Below are 20,292 nucleotides of genomic sequence, written 5' to 3'. Positions count from 1 at the left end.
GCTGTTCCTCCTTAAAATCTTCACTTCCACCAAACACAAAAGAACAATTACCGCCTGATTCCACTTACACGAAGTACCTAGAGACGTCAAATTCGTAGAGACAGAAAAAAGAAGAGAGGCTCCCAGGGGCTGGGAGGACGGAGGACGGGGAGTTATTGTTTTGTGGGCAGAGCTTCTGTTTGGGAAGATGGAGAAGTTCTGGAGACACATGGGGTGATGATTGCACAACACTGTGAATGTCCTTAATGCCACCGAATTGCACTTGTTAGGGTGAATATGGTAAATTCTGTGTTACGTATCTTTTCCCACAATAGAAAACAAATCTTTACTTTTGTTTCTCACTTTCCCACTCATTCTTATAAAATAATTTTGGCACAGCAAAAGGAAATATTGATATAGCTGCATAAACACTGCTAAGCAAACAAGTATGAAAAGATATAGCTCAAGCTGATCTCTGCTGATGGGCACGGCCCCCATGCACGTAACCCAATAACTAACTGAACAGCTGACCCCCAGCCTCTGAATGGGGCCTCTGAAAGGCAACTCTCAGTGTGAGGATGCAAAGCGTGTGTCTGGTATTTTCACTGCGGACATCTTGGCCACAAGCAATTTCACTTGCAAACATTTTCACCGCTAACTAATTGACCGTAAGGCAATTCTGCTCTGAAAGATAGAAGAACGGATTGACACTTTGGTTTCGTTGCTCCATTGACCAAGTTCCCGTTCTTACATTATCTAGTCTTGGCTAGAGCTTGTCATGTTCTATACAGTGATGAGGAGACATGGTGGTCTTAAATAGTGGACGATAACTACTAGGATATATCGACTCGATAGAAAGATACGGTGATAACACTTACTGGAAGTGTGAAATAAGACAGCATGAAGCTGTATTGCAAACTATACTAGAAAACAACACATCAGTTACAATGGTAACAAAGCTCAGTGAAAAATGCGTTACAGCATTACTATGTCTTACACCTTCCCCACAGAAGTCTGGAACGTCTGTGAACAGACATGTGACAATACGTCAAGAATAAATAGCAGTGCAGAAGCCTTTCACAGCACAGTACAAAAGCTCAGCAAATGTGCGTCCTACTATTTGGAAAATTGACACTTCTCCCAATGAAGGAAGACATTAGCAATGAATTTTATCATGAATTTTTTTCATGTTTAATTATGTCCTTTTAAAATGTCCCTGTTTTGTTTTTTTTTCCCACGGCTTTAGCTCTTATGGCAAATATCCTTATGGCACTTTTATTAATTTTTTCATGTTTCAATATGTCCTCTTTAACGAATGTCCCTGTTATTTTTCGTGATTTTCTCTTTTATGGCAAAACTGCTTTACGACCAAGTGATAGGGGGCCAAATGTTTGCGGCAAACGTGTTTATGGTAAATTGACCGAGAACCCAAAATGTGCAAAGCATGGGCTGTCCAAAAATAAAAAGCAAAAAAATCAGAATTTTCTGTAACGCAAAGGGTAAAATAACTAATTTCTACAAAAATGCTTGTAGCAAACGATCAAAGAACAGACATGGCTGAGCGAGATATATAACATGCTGAGGTGCTATCGCCATCTACCCCCCAGCACATATGTTTATTATGGCCATACTCCTATGGGTTTATTCTAAATGGGTTTATTCTAAATGGGTTTATTCTAACAGCACAAGAACCTTACCTGTTTTTATTATGTTTAAAACTGTTAAATTCACTTCTTTTATTCACAGACATGTTTAAAGGAAAAGTGCCTCTTGTATGGGACCCTATCATCTACTGAGACCCTAAGAACAGATATTCTTACTGAAATTGACAAAACATGCTTTAGTGAAGGGAAGTAACGCTTCCGCTGTTGAACAATTGTCGGGATGACATCTGATTTATCTGTAGAGTTTATCTTTCATAGACGATCCAGTTTCTGTGTGACTCAACGTCAGAGGCAGCGTGAGAGGGACATGGCCACGGCCTGACCTCCATCCCATGTCCATGCTTCTTATTCAAGGTGTAAAACGGGGATGCCTTTTCCTTGGAGGTCCCGTAATGGCCCCCCCGTTTTTATCAATGGTAAGAGGATGTCACCACTACTACTTATGTCCCTTTTTGTAACATAATCACATTCTGAGGATGGTATTCATTTGGACTATTATTAACTTCACAAATCCCAACTGGTCTCGAGTGCGTAAGTCAGCTCCCTTAAATATCAGCATGTATGAATATTGGAAGCAAAAGTTCATGTAACGTGAAAAAGTCTGGACCAGAGGTTACAAACTGGCAGGCCATGGGCTGTTGTGGCCTACAGGTCTACTTGTTTTGCTCATCTGGTGTTTTCTGAATATTGAGCTAACCTCTGGACACTGAGAGTCTGTACACATAAAATCCTCTATTTAGTTTATCTTGAAAAATCAGCAGACTGGGCCTTCTGTTCCCCATTTTGTACAAGGTAGCAACTGGCTGGAGCTGGGCAGGGGCTTCATCTCGTCAGGGCAAGTGCTGGCTCTCTAGTTTGCCCACCAGCTCCCCCCACCCCGCCACCTGCCGAGCCCTGCCTCCCCCTCCCCCCCCAACTCCCCAGGCATGTGTGCGTGCTACTAGGCCACACTGTCTGCCGCCTGTCTAGACTGTAAGTCCAAAATCCAATCCTCAGAGGCTCCTAAGACTGTAATGAAGATGAGGGCAGGAAACCTTCCATTCTCTTTCTCTTGACTGTTCTTTTTAGACTCCTGACTTCAAACCTGAACTGGAGCAATGAGAACGCAACATAGCCCTGAGATTCCACAGTTTACAGGACTGGCTTCCCACCTCTTAAACAAGTGAGTAGGGTTCAGCTCCTCAGGAGTACCTCCCTGTTCTTACTGGGCCCCACAGCTGGTTTCTGTCAATGGGGCGAGCTCCCTGACAGGGTCCTAAGCAGCACACTGAGAGTTGGTGACTTCCACTTCCGCAAGCTGAGAGAACTTCCGGAGTGCGCTTCGGGCCTCAGACTTTCCTCTCCATTAAAGACAGCGGAATCCTAATCCCCACACCAGGGCTGGACCCAGGATTAGACTCATGCCCTTGCCTCACTACCACCTACATTAAACCCTTTCTTCAATCTCAGACTCATTATTTGCATTCCTGGGCCATCGGCAAGATCAGATCAATTTTCATTATCATACCTTCCTTTCTACAAGACATTGGGCCAAACGACGGCCTGCCACCACTAGGTTGGAAAAGCATTTTTGCTGAGTAGACTATGCAAACATCCACGAGCAGAAATCTCATATTTAGTTTTTAACTGGCAACCTTGTGATTGCTCAGGACTGACTTAAAAGTGGTGTGTGTGTGCATATGGCGGCCCGTGTAACACACGCAGACACACTCACAAGAGTCATCCAGAAGTCCTGCCGGCTTGCCCTGCTTCATGGGAGACACCGTAGCCAAGGCTGGCCGAGAACTTTATGTCCCACAAAACACATAGGTACCGGAGGCAAAGGCAGATACAACTGGAGGTACTGCTCTCAGAAATCTGATTGGAGAAAATAAGAGACTATTCTCTCTCTGGATTTCAAGGGAAGCCACAGATTGAAAGAACACAAGCTATCCCTTCAAATGATGGAGCATCATTTGGTTCCACACAGGGAGGTGTTTGGGAGGTGCTCCACCCTGAGCCGGGGGTGGGGGCTAGGAAGGGGCTCCTGGCCCTGAGTCCCTCGGCTCTCGGGGGCCAGGAGGGTGAGCAAAAAGGCCCAGAGTCTCTCCAAGCATCGCTGCCCAAATCGATTTGGGGCAGACCAGTGGCTATAAAGAAATTGACCTGGCTGTGAAAGAGGCTGCACGTGGTAAAATGAAAAACTCCACTGAAGCAGCTCCCCAGCTCGGGCCTGATCGCGAACCTACGGTCCTCCAGCATCTCTATAAAATCGATTCCAGTGAAGTGACAATTGCAGGCCCTGGCTGCCCAATGGCTGCTTCTGTGACAAAAAAAAAAAAAAGCTCACGATTTTCCCAGGAATTTTAAAAGAGACTGCCATGCAAGAGGCTAGCTAATTAGCACCTATGCAAAGTATACATACCACAATTACTCTGCATGACGATCTTGCAAAAAGTGGATCAATTTCTTCCTTCCCAAGAGTAAGGAACAAATTGTGCTTGGAAAGTGAGGAAAGCCAGTGAAGAAAGAACAAATAAGTAAATAAACACTGCGCTTTTCTGTAAATTATATTTCTCGCTTTTTATTTAGAGTTATTCATGGTTTTCAATTTTATGTTAGCTAGCTTACCACTAAGTGGCTTTCAGAGGATCAAACCACTTATGTACTTGACCATCTTGTTACTTCCTGCTAGAGTAGATTATCTTAGATTACTTCCTTTTAATGTGTCACAGTCTCCTTTTTGAAGCTGCAGGTGGGCTAGGCCTGGGGGAGGAATTCCAAAGATGGTCAGTTCTTGCTATCGGCAGGCTCAGATGGTGTCCTAGGAGTTTGGCAAAATGTTCCACGCGCGCACCTTGCAACCAAGATGGAGGAGACACACCGCACCATCCACACAGCCCAGAAACGAACCAGTCTGGGTGCGCCCTCACTGCCCACCAAGGCTGCAACCCTGCACCAGGAAATAACAATGATACTGGACAGTGTCCCAAGTATGTTCGCATATTTTACGTCTGGGTGTGAAATATGTGCCTCCCTGTGCCAAGTAAAGTAACCCACAGACGCAGGGGAATTTCTAATGCAGCCAGGTGGGAAACAAGATCCAGGCTGTTAAAATGATGAGAGCAGCCCTTGGACACGCCGAGAATTCTTCTTTAGAGAAGTCCTCGACTCAGGTTTCTCATGAAGTCCACGCAGAGTCGTCACAGAACTTGTCCTGAATTTGCCAGGACTGCAGGTTGAGATCTTACCACTCTGAAGCGGATCCGACAGCCTCAGATTCCAAACATCTTCAACTTCACCGACCTTCACCCCCTTGGGGCTCTTGGCCCACACCTGTTTTTTTTTTTTTTTTTTTCTTTTCTTTTTCCATTTTAGTAACACCCTTGGAGGAAGGGGGTTGGCCAAGGAAGGGTTCGATTGAAAGAGCTCATTCTGAGGGTGAAAACTTCCCCTGGGTGTAGGCATTATTTAGGGGGAATGACAGAATCCAGGGAGGAGTCAGGTTCTGGGGACTGTTTCTGCAGACCAGGAAGAGGGACAGGGAGGTGGCGCCAGGATCCAGGATCCAGGGGAGGTGATGAGGACTCTGGTACACTCTAACCAAGAGTCAAAACTTTCCATGCAGGTCAACAGTTGAAAGCATTTTTTTTCTATTGCCCCAGGCTAGATGCTAAATCCCCAGATTCGTCATTCTTTCAGCCCATGGGTTAGTAAATGATTTATGCCCATTTTGGTTTTGTTGTTTGCCCACCAATCATTAAGTTGTACACGGTTATCCAGGGAGCCTACCCCACCCACTCAACCACCTTGTGCTGGAGTTTTATGATCTGTTTGGTTTTTATTCCTCTGAGAGCCTGCCTTCCAAACAAATTTACCACTTGCTTAAAATAAAGAGATCAAAGTATAGTAGAGGAACCCACAATCGCCAGTAATTGCTACCTAATTTCATTTTTCAATTAAGTGGTTGCTAACACTTAGCTGCAGTCCCCAATTATTTACACGGACGGGAGCTCTGTGCACACGGGTGGCGAGAGCTAAATTAAGAAACTACCCTATTTGGTAAATTATACTATTTTCTAAACTTACCAGAATCATCATGTTTTTGTTCATTTTGCCTCCTCTCCAGCTTCTGATTTACCAACTCGGTGGTCTCTGCACATCCCTGCGTCTTTCCATTTGCTTATTGGTGCAAAGACCAAAGGGATTCCAATTCTGAAGATGCACAGATCTTAAGAATTCTACGGTCCCACCATCGTCATAATCATTACATATTATTAAAATAATAATCAATACTACTAACGCATTTAGTGGAAAAATGAAAGACTGGAGTCCTGCCAATTACACGTTTGTTCAGAGATTCAGGAATAGCAATAACTCCCCTGGTTTCAGTGGCCTCCAAACACAAAACTGAGGGGCACCTGGGTGGCGCAGTCGGTTAAGCGTCCGACTCTTGGTTTTGGCTCCGGTCGTGATCTCAGCATCATGAGATCGAGCCCTACGTTGGGCCCTACGCTCAGCGCAGGGTCTGCTTCAGATTCTCTCTGCCTCTGCCTCTCCACTTGTGCTCTCTCGCTCTCTCTCAAATAAATAAAAATAAAATCTTTAAAAAAATCAAAAAAACAAAACACAAAATTGAGACGTCAAGACCAACTGAAACAAAACAAAAACAAAAATCACTGCAGAGGGAGTAAATTCATTCAGTACATCAATTAGCTATCTCAACAACCCAATCCCTTTTGTAAAACCACTCGCACTCACCAACCGAGCTTAGAAAGTCAGCATGTGCATGAATGATGGATGTCAGCGGTAAAACCAAACCAAACGAAGGCTCTTGTGAGCATCAAAGGAGGCTATAAATGTGAAACAGCAGAAAATATAAAACAGTACTGAGAATGTAGACATCATTAGTGTTAACTGTGTGCCTCTCAGCTCCACAGAGGTGGACAAAACCCAGAGACCCAAGCCCCCTACCCCCAGGGCCTTGACTTGAGAAGGGAGGGGCAGCGAGCACACACAGGTGACTAATGAATAAATAAATACACGTCAGATAGTGATAAAGGTGCGGAAGGAAGGAAGCCTGCACAACAGGACAGAGAGACTGGGGCAGGAGGTATTTCGCACAGACATGTATCTATGTCCTAGTTCCCTTAAAGATGTGAGCTCCTCCAGCCAGAGGCAGCATTTTCATAGGCTTCCAGACAGGTCAGCAGAGAATGCACAAGGAATGATGCCATTCTCCCGAGAGGATCGGTTGACATGACGGTGTATTCTTACCAATCCTGAAGACCGGACGTTTCAATCGGATGGAAAGGAAGGGCTGCAATTTCTCACTCTCGTTTCTCCACACCATTCTGGTGCTTGGTCTGAGAAAATGGACACTCAGCCAGTGTGTGATTCTGCCTTAGGATACTGCTGGTAAGGAGGGCCAGGTGACAGTTTTTAAATAGTAATGATTACTATGGGCAGCATTTTGTTTTAAAACTCTTTTCTGTCTCGATTCCTAAAGAAACACAATTTGTAAAAAAGTAAAAGGGACTTGGAAAGGATCCTCTGAAACACACATTTCCCGTGCCCGTGTGCGAACGGACATAGGCGGGGACCTCGAGGACAGCTCAGAGGGGGTCAGGAGGAGGGTCAAGAAGAGAGCTCGCTGCTACGGAGAAAGTCTCACTGGACCATGAGCCTTGTGTGGGGGGCCCTCCCTTCAGCCTCCTGCCTATTAGGCCTGGCTGTTCACCCTTTAGTTTCCAACACAGGAATCTGGGACCAAAAAAAGGTGTGCACTGCCTTTCTTTTCCATTGCAAATTAACTGACAAAAGCAGATAGATGTTTGGCTTTGTTTTTAATTTATGCAACAATGAAAACTGAAATATGTATGATTTAGGGAGAAACCCAGGCATAACACCAACAGCAGGAGACGGGACCATCCAGATGCTCTAACAACTTGCTACAGAATAACCGGACAGAACAGACTTTCTTGGTGCAAGGCCATTAGGCTTTGGAGGAGGAAGCAAGTCCTCTGTTCTCATGCAAGGGCTAACCACATTTCTGAGGTCTGAAGGTGGCACGTTTTCTACGTGCATTGACTCTACCCTCACAACAACCTAATAAGGAAGCTACTATCATCACCCTATTTTACAGATGAAATAATTGAGGTCCTAGAGGCTTATTAACCCACCCAAACTCCACACCTAGCAAGTGGCACAGCTGTAGAGCTCAGATTTAGGACAACAGAGCTGAAGTTACCGCTCAAAGTATGTGCAAGAACAGTGTCTGCATTACAAGGAGAGTGGCCAAATAAATGGTCATATAAATGAGTATATTTGAGAGTGAAGGGCACACTTTTAATACGTGTGCTCGGATACCACAAATCGACCACGGACAACCCAGGATGCACGGTTACCTTCATCACCACATGATTAAGCTGAGGTGAAACAAAAGGTGTCACTGAACGTGAGTTAGTCGTTTTCTCAGTACTGACTTATTGGGTACCTGCTGTGTGCCGCCACTGCTCTAGACAGCGAGTCAAAGAGAAAAGTCCCTTCCCTCACGGAGCTTACGTCCTATGAATATCATTCACGTGTGCGTCTATGTCTGCATGTGCACATGTGTGTATGCAATTCAACACATGTGCACATACATGCAACACAAAACAGATTTAATACCTTCTCTCCTGTCAGCCTGTTGACGCCGGACTTTAGCCCAATAAAACTTAATGGCAGCCCAAGTTATGGGCTGAACCCTTAACCTATGAATCTTAACATGTTAAATCTACATTTCAAAACCATTAGAATTCCACATTCCCTAAGTTTTGCATGGTGGCAAAAGCTAGACCAAGATTCAGAAATTCTAGACTCCAGTTCTAGCTCTGATACCACTTACGAGTTCCGCCATCATGCCTTCCACAGCTCCTTCTGTTCTACCAGTTTGCAGAGTCGTGGTGAGCTTGGACTAATGTTAATTGTGGAGTCAAATGTGTTTTCATATATTACTTCAGTTGGTCCACACCATGATCCTGTGAAGGAGGCAGGATGTCATTACCATTGTGGGATTTTACAGAGAAAATCTGAGACAGTCAAGATTAAGGTTAAGAGTGTCTGAGGTAAGGCACATCAAGGTGCTCTGGAAACAGGTGTCAAGAACTTAACATTCTTCTCCAGGGTGAAACACAGTGGAGCGATGAAGGACACTGGCCACAGATCCCACCTCTACCCCTTAAGAGCTGTGATACCCTGGACAAGGTACCTAAGTTCTCTCGACCTGTTTCCTCATCTATTTTTTTAAAACTGGGGATAATAATGGTGCCTACCAACCAGAGTTTCTGTGAAGAGTAAATAAGACAATGGGTATAAAACACTTGGCCCAAATGCCTGGCATGGAATAATGCTTCATCCTTGTCAGCTATTATTATTTTATTAATGAAACCATGATAGAGGGATTATCTAGGCCCACCCATCTCCACCCTCCAATGCCACAACAAAGGACTCTGCTCGGCTGCATTACACCGATCAGATTTCCCAGCCCCAGGATCCCTAGGAAAGAAGCTGGTAATAAGGAGTAGCAGAATCGCCAGCAGAAGGATCACAGGAATATGGCAAAAGAATCGTTCCACCGCCTCGTGACTGCATGAGGAAGACAACTTTTAAAGCTTCTTTAGAGCCCTTTCACACACAGGGTGGGCATGTGTCATCTGGTTCATTCTCAGTAGAAATTTCTAAATACAATTGTGGCTTTAACTTTTCTGCTTTTACATGTGAGCCTTTCTATGCCAACGCTAAGTAGTAACATGAAACTCACCTTTAAAATATGATTATGTCACAGCCACGTAACTTTCAGAGGAATTCCCATGCCCTCCCCTGGAATTATTGAAGAGGGAAAGGAATACATACATCTTCAAACAAGGGATGAATTTTACAAATCAAGATTAGAAAGCCCTTGGATGGTGATGAACAATGTGCACGACTGTTGCAGGAAGTACATCAATTATGATTCATTACATTTAAAAGATGTAATTGCAAGAGAGTAACCTATAATTGGGCATGCCTCATTTGGAATGACAATACGCCCATGTCTGCACGTCACTTTGATATAATAAACACATGCTTCTCTTGGCTTATGTTTCTTTTGATATATAGAAGTAAAATCTTTGTTGTAAATTACTTCCTCCCCTAGAGAGTGAGTATCACATACTATCCCTGTGGAAATGTTAACCTGATGGGGCAGATACATACTCCTACTTCTACTAATTAAATGTGAGAACCAAGTAGTTGAAGACTTGGCAGGGTCATACGACAAAGTTGATGGCAGAACTCAAATTGCAATAGGGTCTTCCTACTTCTACTCCGGGGGACATCTTTTCCAAAACTTAGGTCCAACACTTCTTCAGTTGACGAGTTATTTCTCTTCTACCCAACCATGAAAACATAGATGATAGAAGCAGAATAGTCACATCTTCACATCCTGCACATAGAAAAACTAGGAAACCACACATTATATTCACCTTACGTTATTAAAGAGAGTCCATTATGACATTCTATAAGCAGAACATATCCATGGACTTTAAACATTATATATCAAGCATTTGTTTAAAGTCTCAAGTAAAATGTCACTGAGCCATCCAACAAGGCGAACACAGGTAAAGCCAACTCTTACTTCAAACATATAAGATTAATATCCAGCCACATTCAAAATAAAGGAAAATGTCTAGAAGGCCAGGAATAAAGAGAGGAGTCAAAGCAAGAGAGGACAGTAGGATTTCAAGCCACAGTGAACCAGGGGGATTCCAGACAAGTCACCTGCCCTCTGTGCCAGGACCCAGTATTTGAACACCTACATGAACACAAGAAATCTGACATCAGACCAGTAAGGGAAGCATTCGTGCATAAGTTCCTGAGTCTCAAAGAGCTACTTTGTGCCAAATAAATAAATACTAAAAGATGCCTAAAGCCAAGGAAATATAGAAGGAAACACATCAACTCTTTATGGCCTTGGGCAGAGAGAAAATTCACCTATAACGTATGAAATTCCAGGTTTATACCACACCCAGGTATAAAGTCCACTTGAATCATATAGGAAAACCAAGCTAGTACTAACAGCCAACCACTAAAGCTCTGGGTCCCAGCATGAAAACTCAAAACCATTTTTGTAAGAACCATTCATAACTTAAGGGAAACAAACCACTTCCAAGTAAACATCCCCTGCTGAAGCTAAGCTCACAACAAAAAATATAATCTATATAAGGAAATAAATACTCAAAAGGGAAAGTCAGTAAATGTGATAAACATAAGAATTAGCAACAGCTAAAAATAACAGAAAAATCTAAAAAAAAACACAACTATAAAGTGAATACAATTTAAATAAATGGAAGAATCAAAGGGGGAATAAAAGCTAATTAAATCGTAGAAAAGTATGAACAAAATGCAGATCCACTTAAAAAAGAGCCAAAACAACATAAATGAAAATATAATTAAAATGAAAAAAATCCGACGAGTAGGTTAAGCACAGATTAGAAACACTCTGAGAGTAATGGGATACTAGAAAAAAAATCTGATAAAATTACCAAGAAATAGAAAAGAAAAATAAAGAGACGAAAAACACAAAACAGCATTAAGAAACATGGAACCACCAGTTCCAAAAAACAAAAACAAAATAAATCAATACCTAGACACATTGAGGAAACAGAAGAATATCAGACATAACCAAATGCAGAATCTTTTTTTTTTTTAAAGATTTTATTTATTTATTTGACAGAGATAGAGACAGCCAGCGAGAGAGGGAACACAAGCAGGGGGAGTGGGAGAGGAAGAAGCAGGCTCATAGCAGAGGAGCCTGACATGGGGCTCGATCCCAGAACGCCGGGATCACGCCCTGAGCCGAAGGCAGACGCTTAACGACTGCGCCACCCAGGCGCCCCCACAGAATCTTAAATACAAGCAAACAGAAAAGTCAAATTAATTCCAAGGGCAATGAGAATAATAACATAATTCTTAGCAACAAAAGGGGTCAGAAAGTAATGAAATAATGTCTTCCAACTGATAAAAGATAATATTTCCAACCCCTATACTCTGTTACATAATCATTCAAGAGAATAATCAAAATAAAGACATTGTCAAAGCTCAAGAGAATTTCTCATTCAAAGGCCCTCCCTGAAGTATCCACTAAAGAATATATTTCAGTAAAAAGAAAACAATCTGGGGGAAAGGGGGAGACAGAAGAAGTAATAATAAAAAACTGGTAAGCATGTTTGCAAATATAAACACTGCTTATAAAAATTAAAAACTAATTTGAAGGAAACTAAATACAAACCAGGTCAAAAAAATAAATTCTAATTTGGAAGAAGTTAAATATGGACCAGGTCTGAATTATAAGACAAAAAATTAGAATTCTACAACAGATAGCAGTCAAAAATTTTTATAGTTTAAGTATTATTCAGAAAGAGGATAAAACAATAATAAAATAGCAAATACTATGTTTACCACACTCCAAAAAATTATTTTAAGATTTTACATATATTAGCTAATTTAATTTTTACAACTGCCTATGACATTGGTGCTTTTATTTACCCATTTAACCAACAAAGCAACTGAACCCAGAGAGTTTACGTTATGCACACAATATCATACAACTACAAAATATGTAGGAAAATGTAAGTGGGAAGTGAGCCAAAGCAGTCTGGCCTGACTCCTGTTAAATCAGGTAATCAGATTAAAATTGAAGGGTCACCACAAAAGGAACAGAAACAGAATGTATAATAATATATAAAAAATAAATGAAAAAAAAATGACTAAGCCAAAATATGTCAAGAAAACTAAAGACACCAAGTAAAAGCACAGTAAACAGAGAACAAAGTAAGCCCACATATGTAACTCACAATAAATGTAACTGCACTTCTATTGAAATTACAGTTATTTTTAAAATTTAAATTAAAGAGACAAAAAATCCAGCTATAGGTGGTTTAATAAAATATATCTAAAGGAAAACTATCTAGTTGATTTAATAGTAATGGTATAGGAAAAGATATGCCTGGAAAATATAGATGTGGAAAACAGACACGGAAAAAAAGACATGTGCAAAACCTAGTTTTATTTTGAATAGCAATAGTAATAAAAGAAAAAACACTATGAGCCATGAGAATATTATTGAAAATAAAGAAGTTCATAACTTAAAAATTAAAGGACAAATTCACTCAGAAGATATAACAATATTAAACTCATATGCACCTAATAACTTAGCATCAAAATTATACAAAATTAACAAAATTATAAACAGTAATTGGCATCACAATCTTAGAGATTGATTTTAATGTACCATATAACTGAATAGATAAAACAGCCAAAAAACTTGGCAATTCTGGGGCGCCTGGGTGGCACAGCGGTTAAGCGTCTGTCTTCGGCTCAGGGCGTGATCCCGGAGTTATGGGATCGAGCCCCACATCGGGCTCCTCTGCTAGGAGCCTGCTTCTTCCTCTCCCACTCCCCCTGCTTGTGTTCCCCCTCTCGCTGGCTGTCTCTGTCTCTGTCAAATAAATAAATAAAATCTTTAAAAAAAAAAAAAACTTGGCAATTCTATTAAAGATCTGAACATCATAATTATGAATTTAATCTAGTGTGTGCATATGTATGTCTGCAAATGTGCGTATGTGCCTGTATAAAATCCTGAACCAAATAAATAGAGAATATATAATCTTTTTTAAGCAAGCATGGAAAATGTAGTTTAAAAAGACCATATAATTAGGTGATGAATCACTAAATTCTGCTCCCAAAACCAATATTGCTCTGTATGTTAACTAATTAAAATTTAAATAAAAATAAACAAAGACCACATATTAAACCACAGAGAACATCCCAATCAATATCAAAAATCAGTATCAGGCCTATCTAAACAAAATGCAAAATATGAACCAAAAGTAACTACATATCTCTATATGTTTACTAACTAAAAACTACAATTGTAAATAATTATTGGGCAAGAATAATAACAATCACAAGGCAGGGGGTGCCTGGGTGGCTCAATGGGTTAAGAGACCGACCCTTTTTTTGGCTCAGGTCTTGCTCTCAGGTCATGAGACTGAGTCCCACATCAGGCTGCACACTCAACTCAGAGTCTGCTTGAGATTGTCCCTCTCCCTCTCCCTCCACCCCTCCCCCTGCTCACTCACTGTCTCTCCCCCAACTTCAAAAATAAATAAATAAATAAATAAATAAATAAATAAATAAATAAATAATTTTTAAAAATCACAAGGGAATTTGAAAATACTGAGAACTAAACGATAGTGAAAAATCTACATATCAAAACTATACAATGTAACCAAAGTAGGACAGAGCAATGTATTTCTAGCCTTCAATACATATATTGCCATTCCTTGAAGATATACCCATTTGGATCATGACAAACCATCTTTAAGAAGCGTTTCTTTTAATATTCCTATTTCAGCTCATGAGGCATTTCTTTGATTTCATGAAGACTAAATTGTATTTTATAGACTTTAAATTAGTAACTGAGTGCCCCTGATGAGATACACCAGTTATCTTTCCAGGTTTATCACTGATATGTTAAGTTCTCCTCTCAGAATATAATGGTTTGTCTAGTTGACAACTATGCTACCTAGTTGATGGCAATAATGATTTCATGCTATTTGTTGGGAAAGTACAATTTCATCTACATCCCCTCCCTGAATTCTTTAGTCTCTGCCATGCTTTTTATTTTTCTAATTTGCAATAAAGATGAATTTACATAAACTTAGAATTACCATGGTTATGCTTTGTTCCACAGTCTTAAATGTCAGTTCATCATAGCTTTGAGTTTAATGAAAACAAGAAAATAGCCATATTTTGGAGAAACTGATGAAGAGAAATGGCTTCTTAGAAGTTACAATAACTAAAACTATTGAAAGTTGTGTCCATTTTAATAAGATTGATGTCATTTTAGAGCAAGGGCATGCCAGTTTTAAAACAGAGTTCATAAAGATATTCATCATTGAAATTATTGAAAGTAATATTAATTATGTTTTCAATTATAAGTGCTTTCTCAGGGATTAACTACTCTTGTAAGGTGGGAGTCAACATACCAGAAAACAAGTAAATTCAATAACCAATGAGCTAAGCTCTAAATTCAGGAATGAAAAAAATAATAAAATACACACCAATAAAGTAGAAGTAGCTAAATAATAAAGAGAAAAAAGTGATAAATTAGAAATCAATCAAAATCCAATTCTTTGAAAAAGTACAAAACAGATAAACTTCTGAGGGAATGTTGGTCAAGGTAAAGAAAAACGAAAATAACAATATTAGGAATAAAAAAGGTAGAACAATAAATTCAGATAAAATAGATACTTTTAAATAAAAAATAACTTCCTTCCCATAAATTTAAAAATGCAAATGAAACGATGATTTTCCAGAAAAATAAAAATACAAACACTAAAATCGACTGAAGAAATAAATAAGCCAAATAGAACTATAAACTTTAAAAGCAATTGAATCTGATGAAAATCTATCCACATACAAATCAACAAATTCACTTGGTTTTACAGGTGACTTTTTACAACCCTACAAGGAACAAACACATTTATACAAAAAGTTCTTTGCATAATTTTAGGGCTTCATAAAATGTGAAAGAATTCTGTTTAAAAAAAAAAGTATTCCATTAATGACAATTACTGTCATTGTGGAAGTTGATACAGAGAGTAACATTTTTGGTGAAAAATTACCTGTTATTCTTTTAAAAGATAAGAAAATATTTCTCTGTTAAGAGTGATAAGATTCTAGAAGGCACCCGAAACGATCTTTAGAAAGAATATGAGAAAGCGGTTGCAGTTATCCTTCACCCTTTGATTAGCCCAAAGGGAAAAGATGGAAACTTGGAGACAAAAAGGATCAAAACTCTTCTTTAGCTTAAGAACAAACACATGCCATCAGGAAGACTTAGCTTCAGAAGTGTGTTCAAAGTGCGATGTGGTTCACAAACAGGGGAAGATCATCCCTGTTTCATCCCCTGACCAACCAGCTGCTGTATATGCTTCAGGAAAACCAACTACAACAAAGAGAAACAGATCGAGGGCAAGGGTAGTTTTTTCTAAGAGATCAAGATCTCAGGTAATACAGATAGATATCAACTGAGGAAACTATCTGGTTTCATATTTCAAATCAGGACAGACTGGAGCCCAGAGGAGAAAACTTCATGGACGAAATTGCTTTGCCTTTTCCTTAAAACAATACAACAAGTTATTTAATGTCAAGACAACAGGGTAGAGGGAAGTGGAAAATTCTGCATCCTAACCCCAAGTTTAAGGGTAAAGGAAATGAAAAGGGCATGCTGACACCTGGAAGAGGGAAACAGGCCAGCTCAAGACTACAAGAGAAGTGAGGGGACATCTGGGGAACCACTGACAAAGAAGGGAGTTCTGTTGCTTTAAACAACAGGGACCCAGTGCTCTGTCCCTGAACTTTGAAGAGAGGTAGAACACGTGCCCAAGGTCACCCGGTTTAGGACAAATCCCACTGATCCACTCTATGGGCAAGGAAATCAGAGAAGACCATCTTGGAACACTCCAGGAAGTTCTACTCTTCTTAATTCTTCGGCTACCTATTATTATCAGCTGCAGAACTCCATCCCTGTGTATAGCATTTACCAAGCAAGGGGTGCACTTACAGCTGGTAAAAAATCAAGTTATTCAAAATATAAATATTCAAAATTAAAGAACGATACAAGTTCATATGGGTATGGGTCTAAGTGAAAAACAAACTGGGAAATGTTTCTTGTCAAATTTTTAAAAACGATTCAAAGTTGTACTAAATTCTGTGTTCTTTTATTTATTTAACCTACTTTACATATGCATTCACAGCATCCTCAGGACTACAGAACTTTCTTTTTAACCAAATAATTGAGAAATGGAGTTTCCCCGATAATCATGCAAAAACAGTGACAAGTTGAATCATCCGACACTCTGCCAAAAACGCACTTGCTCACTTCTGACTGCAATATTTCTAAGATTATATTGTGCTGCAATCTAGTGAACTACTCTGTACTCACCATCCGGCAGGATTTAAACCTCCTACAGATGTGATGAGGAGCCTCCATTTGGGGCAACCTGTTACTTTGGTTTACATTAATCACTAGCAATGTGTCTCCATGTTCTCTGTGGCAGGTAAGTTCAGGTACACTGGGTTCACGGCATAAACGTGCCCCAAATAGAAACCATGGCATTTCGCATGAGTTAGCACACCTGTTATCTCATCACCTTAAGTCCCCTGCACAGCTCAATTCATCATCCTGCCCCAAATAGGAGCAGATGAAGTCATACAAGTCACCCCAAAATAACAGTTTTTCCAGTGCAAAAGTTAAAGTAGAATTTGAATGACTAGATACTGCTGAATGGGCTGGAAAGGCTTCCCACAATATAAGGACAGTCTTCCCCAAAGCCAACAGAAAGTTTAGGGCCTGGGGGAGGTGGTAGGGGGTATCGGGGCATTTCCAGGCTCCTCTAAGGACCAACAGAGCTGCAGCAAGAGGACAGGGCTGGACTATATCCAGCAAGAACCTAGGAAAGACCCCAAGCACCAGCTTTTGGGACTCTAAACCCACACTTTCTGCTCTGGGAACTATATCCTTCACCCCGCCCATGGCAGTCCCTACTCGGGTCTCTCACTGCTCAGACCCTTCTGGTTGGAAGACATAAACATCTGTCTGTATTTCCATTCCTGTGCCACCACAGATGCAGGAGAGTAAGAGGAGATGGTAGCCAGTGAAGCGGAGAATTGGGGGGGGGGCTGAAAGATTGGGGGAACAGCAAGTGCCAGGGAATATAAATACATCTGGATTTAAAAAAAAAAAACACTGCCCATGGGTAGATCAATACACCTACAAACTCACACAAGCATTTTAATAAAAGACCACACAATTAACAGAGTAAGGTCCAACAAGATGAACAAATCATGATAGAAAAAGAACAAGTACGAAAAAGCAAATAAGAGCACTTGGAAAAGGCTGAGTCTAAAACAGAAACAGAGAAAGGCAGGAGGCAGCCCAGCACAGTGGAAAAGGAGACAGAGTGCCAGAGAACTGTGTAAGGCTACTGTCACCCCTCTTCCACTCCGACTCATGATGGCAATATTCAGCGCTTACTCCGTGCCCAGGATTTTCTAAGAATGTTAAACACAGGTCGTCTCATTTAATCCTCCTGACAAAACAGGCCTCCAGGACAGACACAAAGATGAGACATCAGACAGAGCTGGCTGGAATTCTGGCTCCCCACCCACCAGCAAGGTAACCTCCCCACTTCTGCTTCCCCATGGAGGAAAACGGGTAATCATACCTACCCAGGATGGTTGTGAAAATTAGAGATAATGAACTTAAGTGCCTACCAGCGGCTGTTATTAGTGTAATTAATTAGATTAAAATAATCAGGAGTGAAGAACAAAACAAAGAATTGTAATTGAATAGAAATGGCAACCAAGAAGCAGTAATGGAAACAGGGCACAAAAGCACCAGGCCAGTGATGGAGGCTGGGAGAGAGAGAGGCAGCAGAGCCTGCATTTGGCTCCCCACGTTGTGTGTCTGTGGGCAACTCACGTCAACTCTCTGAAGTTTCAGTTTCCACCTCCACCAAGGGGTGGGGGGTATTCGTATCTGTCCTTCCCACAGCGCAGTGTTGTTGTGAGGACCATATGGGGAGAGAGCACCTGAGTTTATTATTACGGGCAACGAATTTATGCAAATGCACACACCTACTGGATAGATGGGGAAATCCATTTCCTCTGCTTCCATTTATCAGGTGGAATTAAAACGCAACTAGTACAACCATGTCAAAGCCAGGCAACTGCAGACTCCAGAGTCCTTAAACAGCATGTGCCTCCTTCGGTCATCATTAATAGAATCTCATTAATTTAATCTGACATCCGGCTTACCTACCCCAACTTCCACCCTCATACAAACCATCTCTTCTGCCTGCTTTGTGTTTTCCCCCCAATTTATGCCTCTGTGTATTCCTCTCTGGAACGTTGTTTCCTTTCATCTCCAAGGGACCATATCCTGGTCATCCTTGAAAACCCCATTTAAATGTTTCCTTTGCATGAGAAAGTGATTTCTACCTCCCTACGCTGCCTAGCCTGCCCTATTATCTTTCCTGAGTTTGTCACACTACTTAGCACTTTCCTGTATGACGGTCACCAGTGTGTGTGGCACTTCTCCCACCAATCAATAAGCTGGAGGATGACAGGCAAGGGGTCTTCATCCTTTGTGGAGACCTGCCTCATGGTACAAGACAGGATCTTTCCCAGGACAAAAATTGAAGATGTATGCAGTAATGCAAACGTTCTTCTGACCTAATAATTTCTTTGAATCTTTACAACAGTAGTTGACATATTTTAAAATAAAAAAGTATTTAAAATATAAAGTAAAAATAATGGAAAGCCCCATGATCACAACAAAAGCTTATGTGGGGGGGGGGAATGAAGATGAGAAAATACATTGAGCTTCTGCTTTCCAAATGAGAGTTAAAGAGATAGTTTGAAAAGTGGGTTAATGATCTTTAAATATGCATCTCACTTCGATGGCCTCAGTCGCCTAAGAAAAAGCTTCCTGGAGAGTGACAGCCTCAACGCAAAGGAGGGAGGAGACAGGGTGTTCCTGTCGCAGCTGCAAGCACTCAGTTGTCCCCGGTCCCCTCCCAGGCACTTCATTAGTCAGGTGCAGGGCAGGGTCTGTGTCATGGCCAAGGCGCCTCTCTCTCCTCAGAGCATCCAGGGCTTTAACCGTTTTAGCCTCCGTGCTAGCCTGCGCCTCTCTCCCAATGACAGATAGGAATAAACCCCAGCCCGCTCGCCTCCTCCCTCAGTAAACAGGTCTCTGCTTTGGCAGAGCACTGTACCAGTTGGGCTGAGGCAAAAGTAAGCAGCAAGTCGCTGAGTTCATATGGGCTAATAGTTTGCGGCTATTTCAAGGCCCATGTCCACTTAAGAACCAAAGCATGAAAATGCTCCTCCCGGGGTCCCTTTCGAACAGAAGCTGCTTTGTCGCCCCTGCCCTGATCCACGGGGAGGTGGCCACGACCCAGAGGTCACCTCGCCGACTCGGACGCCCACCCGCGCTTCCCCACCCGATCGCCCTCACCCCAGCCGGTGGCTCCAGCTCGCTCACCTATCTTAGCCAGGGAGGCCAGCAGGATCCACAGGGTGATCTCGAAAGGGATCTGCACGTGGGGGTAATCCAGGGTGAACACTGGCAGTCGACTCTCCTCGAACGGCGTCGTTCCGGGAGCCACCACGCTCGCGGGGCTGGGCGGGCTGGAGCTGGCGCCCATGGCCCTCGACGCGTCCAGCAGGGTCTCGGCCAGGGTGCCCGCCGGCCCCGCCACCTGCAGGAGCAGCAGTAGCAGCAGCGGCGGCGGCGGCGGCGCCCGCAGGCTCCGCCCGGTGCCCGCGAGCTCCATGGGGTCGACTCCCGGCGCCGCCGGCGAGCCCCGCGCTCGGCCCTCAGCGCGCTCAGCGCATCGCTCCCGGGCAGCGCCGCCCGCTCGGCCGCGCACAGTGCGGGGCAGAGATCGCCGCCCGCTCGGCCGCCGCGGGGCCGGGTCTCTGCAGCCGAGGGCTCGGTCCCCGCTGCGAACGGGCACACCGCCTGGCCCGGCGCGCACCCTCGGCCACCCTCAGCCGCCCTCCGCCGCCGGCCGCC

General features: G+C 42.3%; 1 protein-coding gene across 1 annotated transcript in view; it reads right to left on the bottom strand.

The window, feature by feature from the left end:
- Positions 1–20,050, bottom strand: part of SLC9A2 (solute carrier family 9 member A2) — a 94,317-nt gene extending 74,267 nt beyond the window's left edge. The window contains exon 1 of the mRNA XM_008699138.2: positions 19,759–20,050. Coding sequence (XP_008697360.2) covers positions 19,759–20,050 — 292 coding nt within the window. The remainder of the gene's footprint in view (positions 1–19,758) is intronic.
- Between the last annotated feature and the right edge of the window lie 242 nt (positions 20,051–20,292).

The sequence above is a fragment of the Ursus maritimus genome, unplaced genomic scaffold, assembly GCF_017311325.1.
Source record: "Ursus maritimus isolate PB19 unplaced genomic scaffold, ASM1731132v1 scaffold_6, whole genome shotgun sequence".
Taxonomy (NCBI): domain Eukaryota; kingdom Metazoa; phylum Chordata; class Mammalia; order Carnivora; family Ursidae; genus Ursus; species Ursus maritimus.
This window is presented reverse-complemented; position numbering and strand designations above follow the sequence as displayed.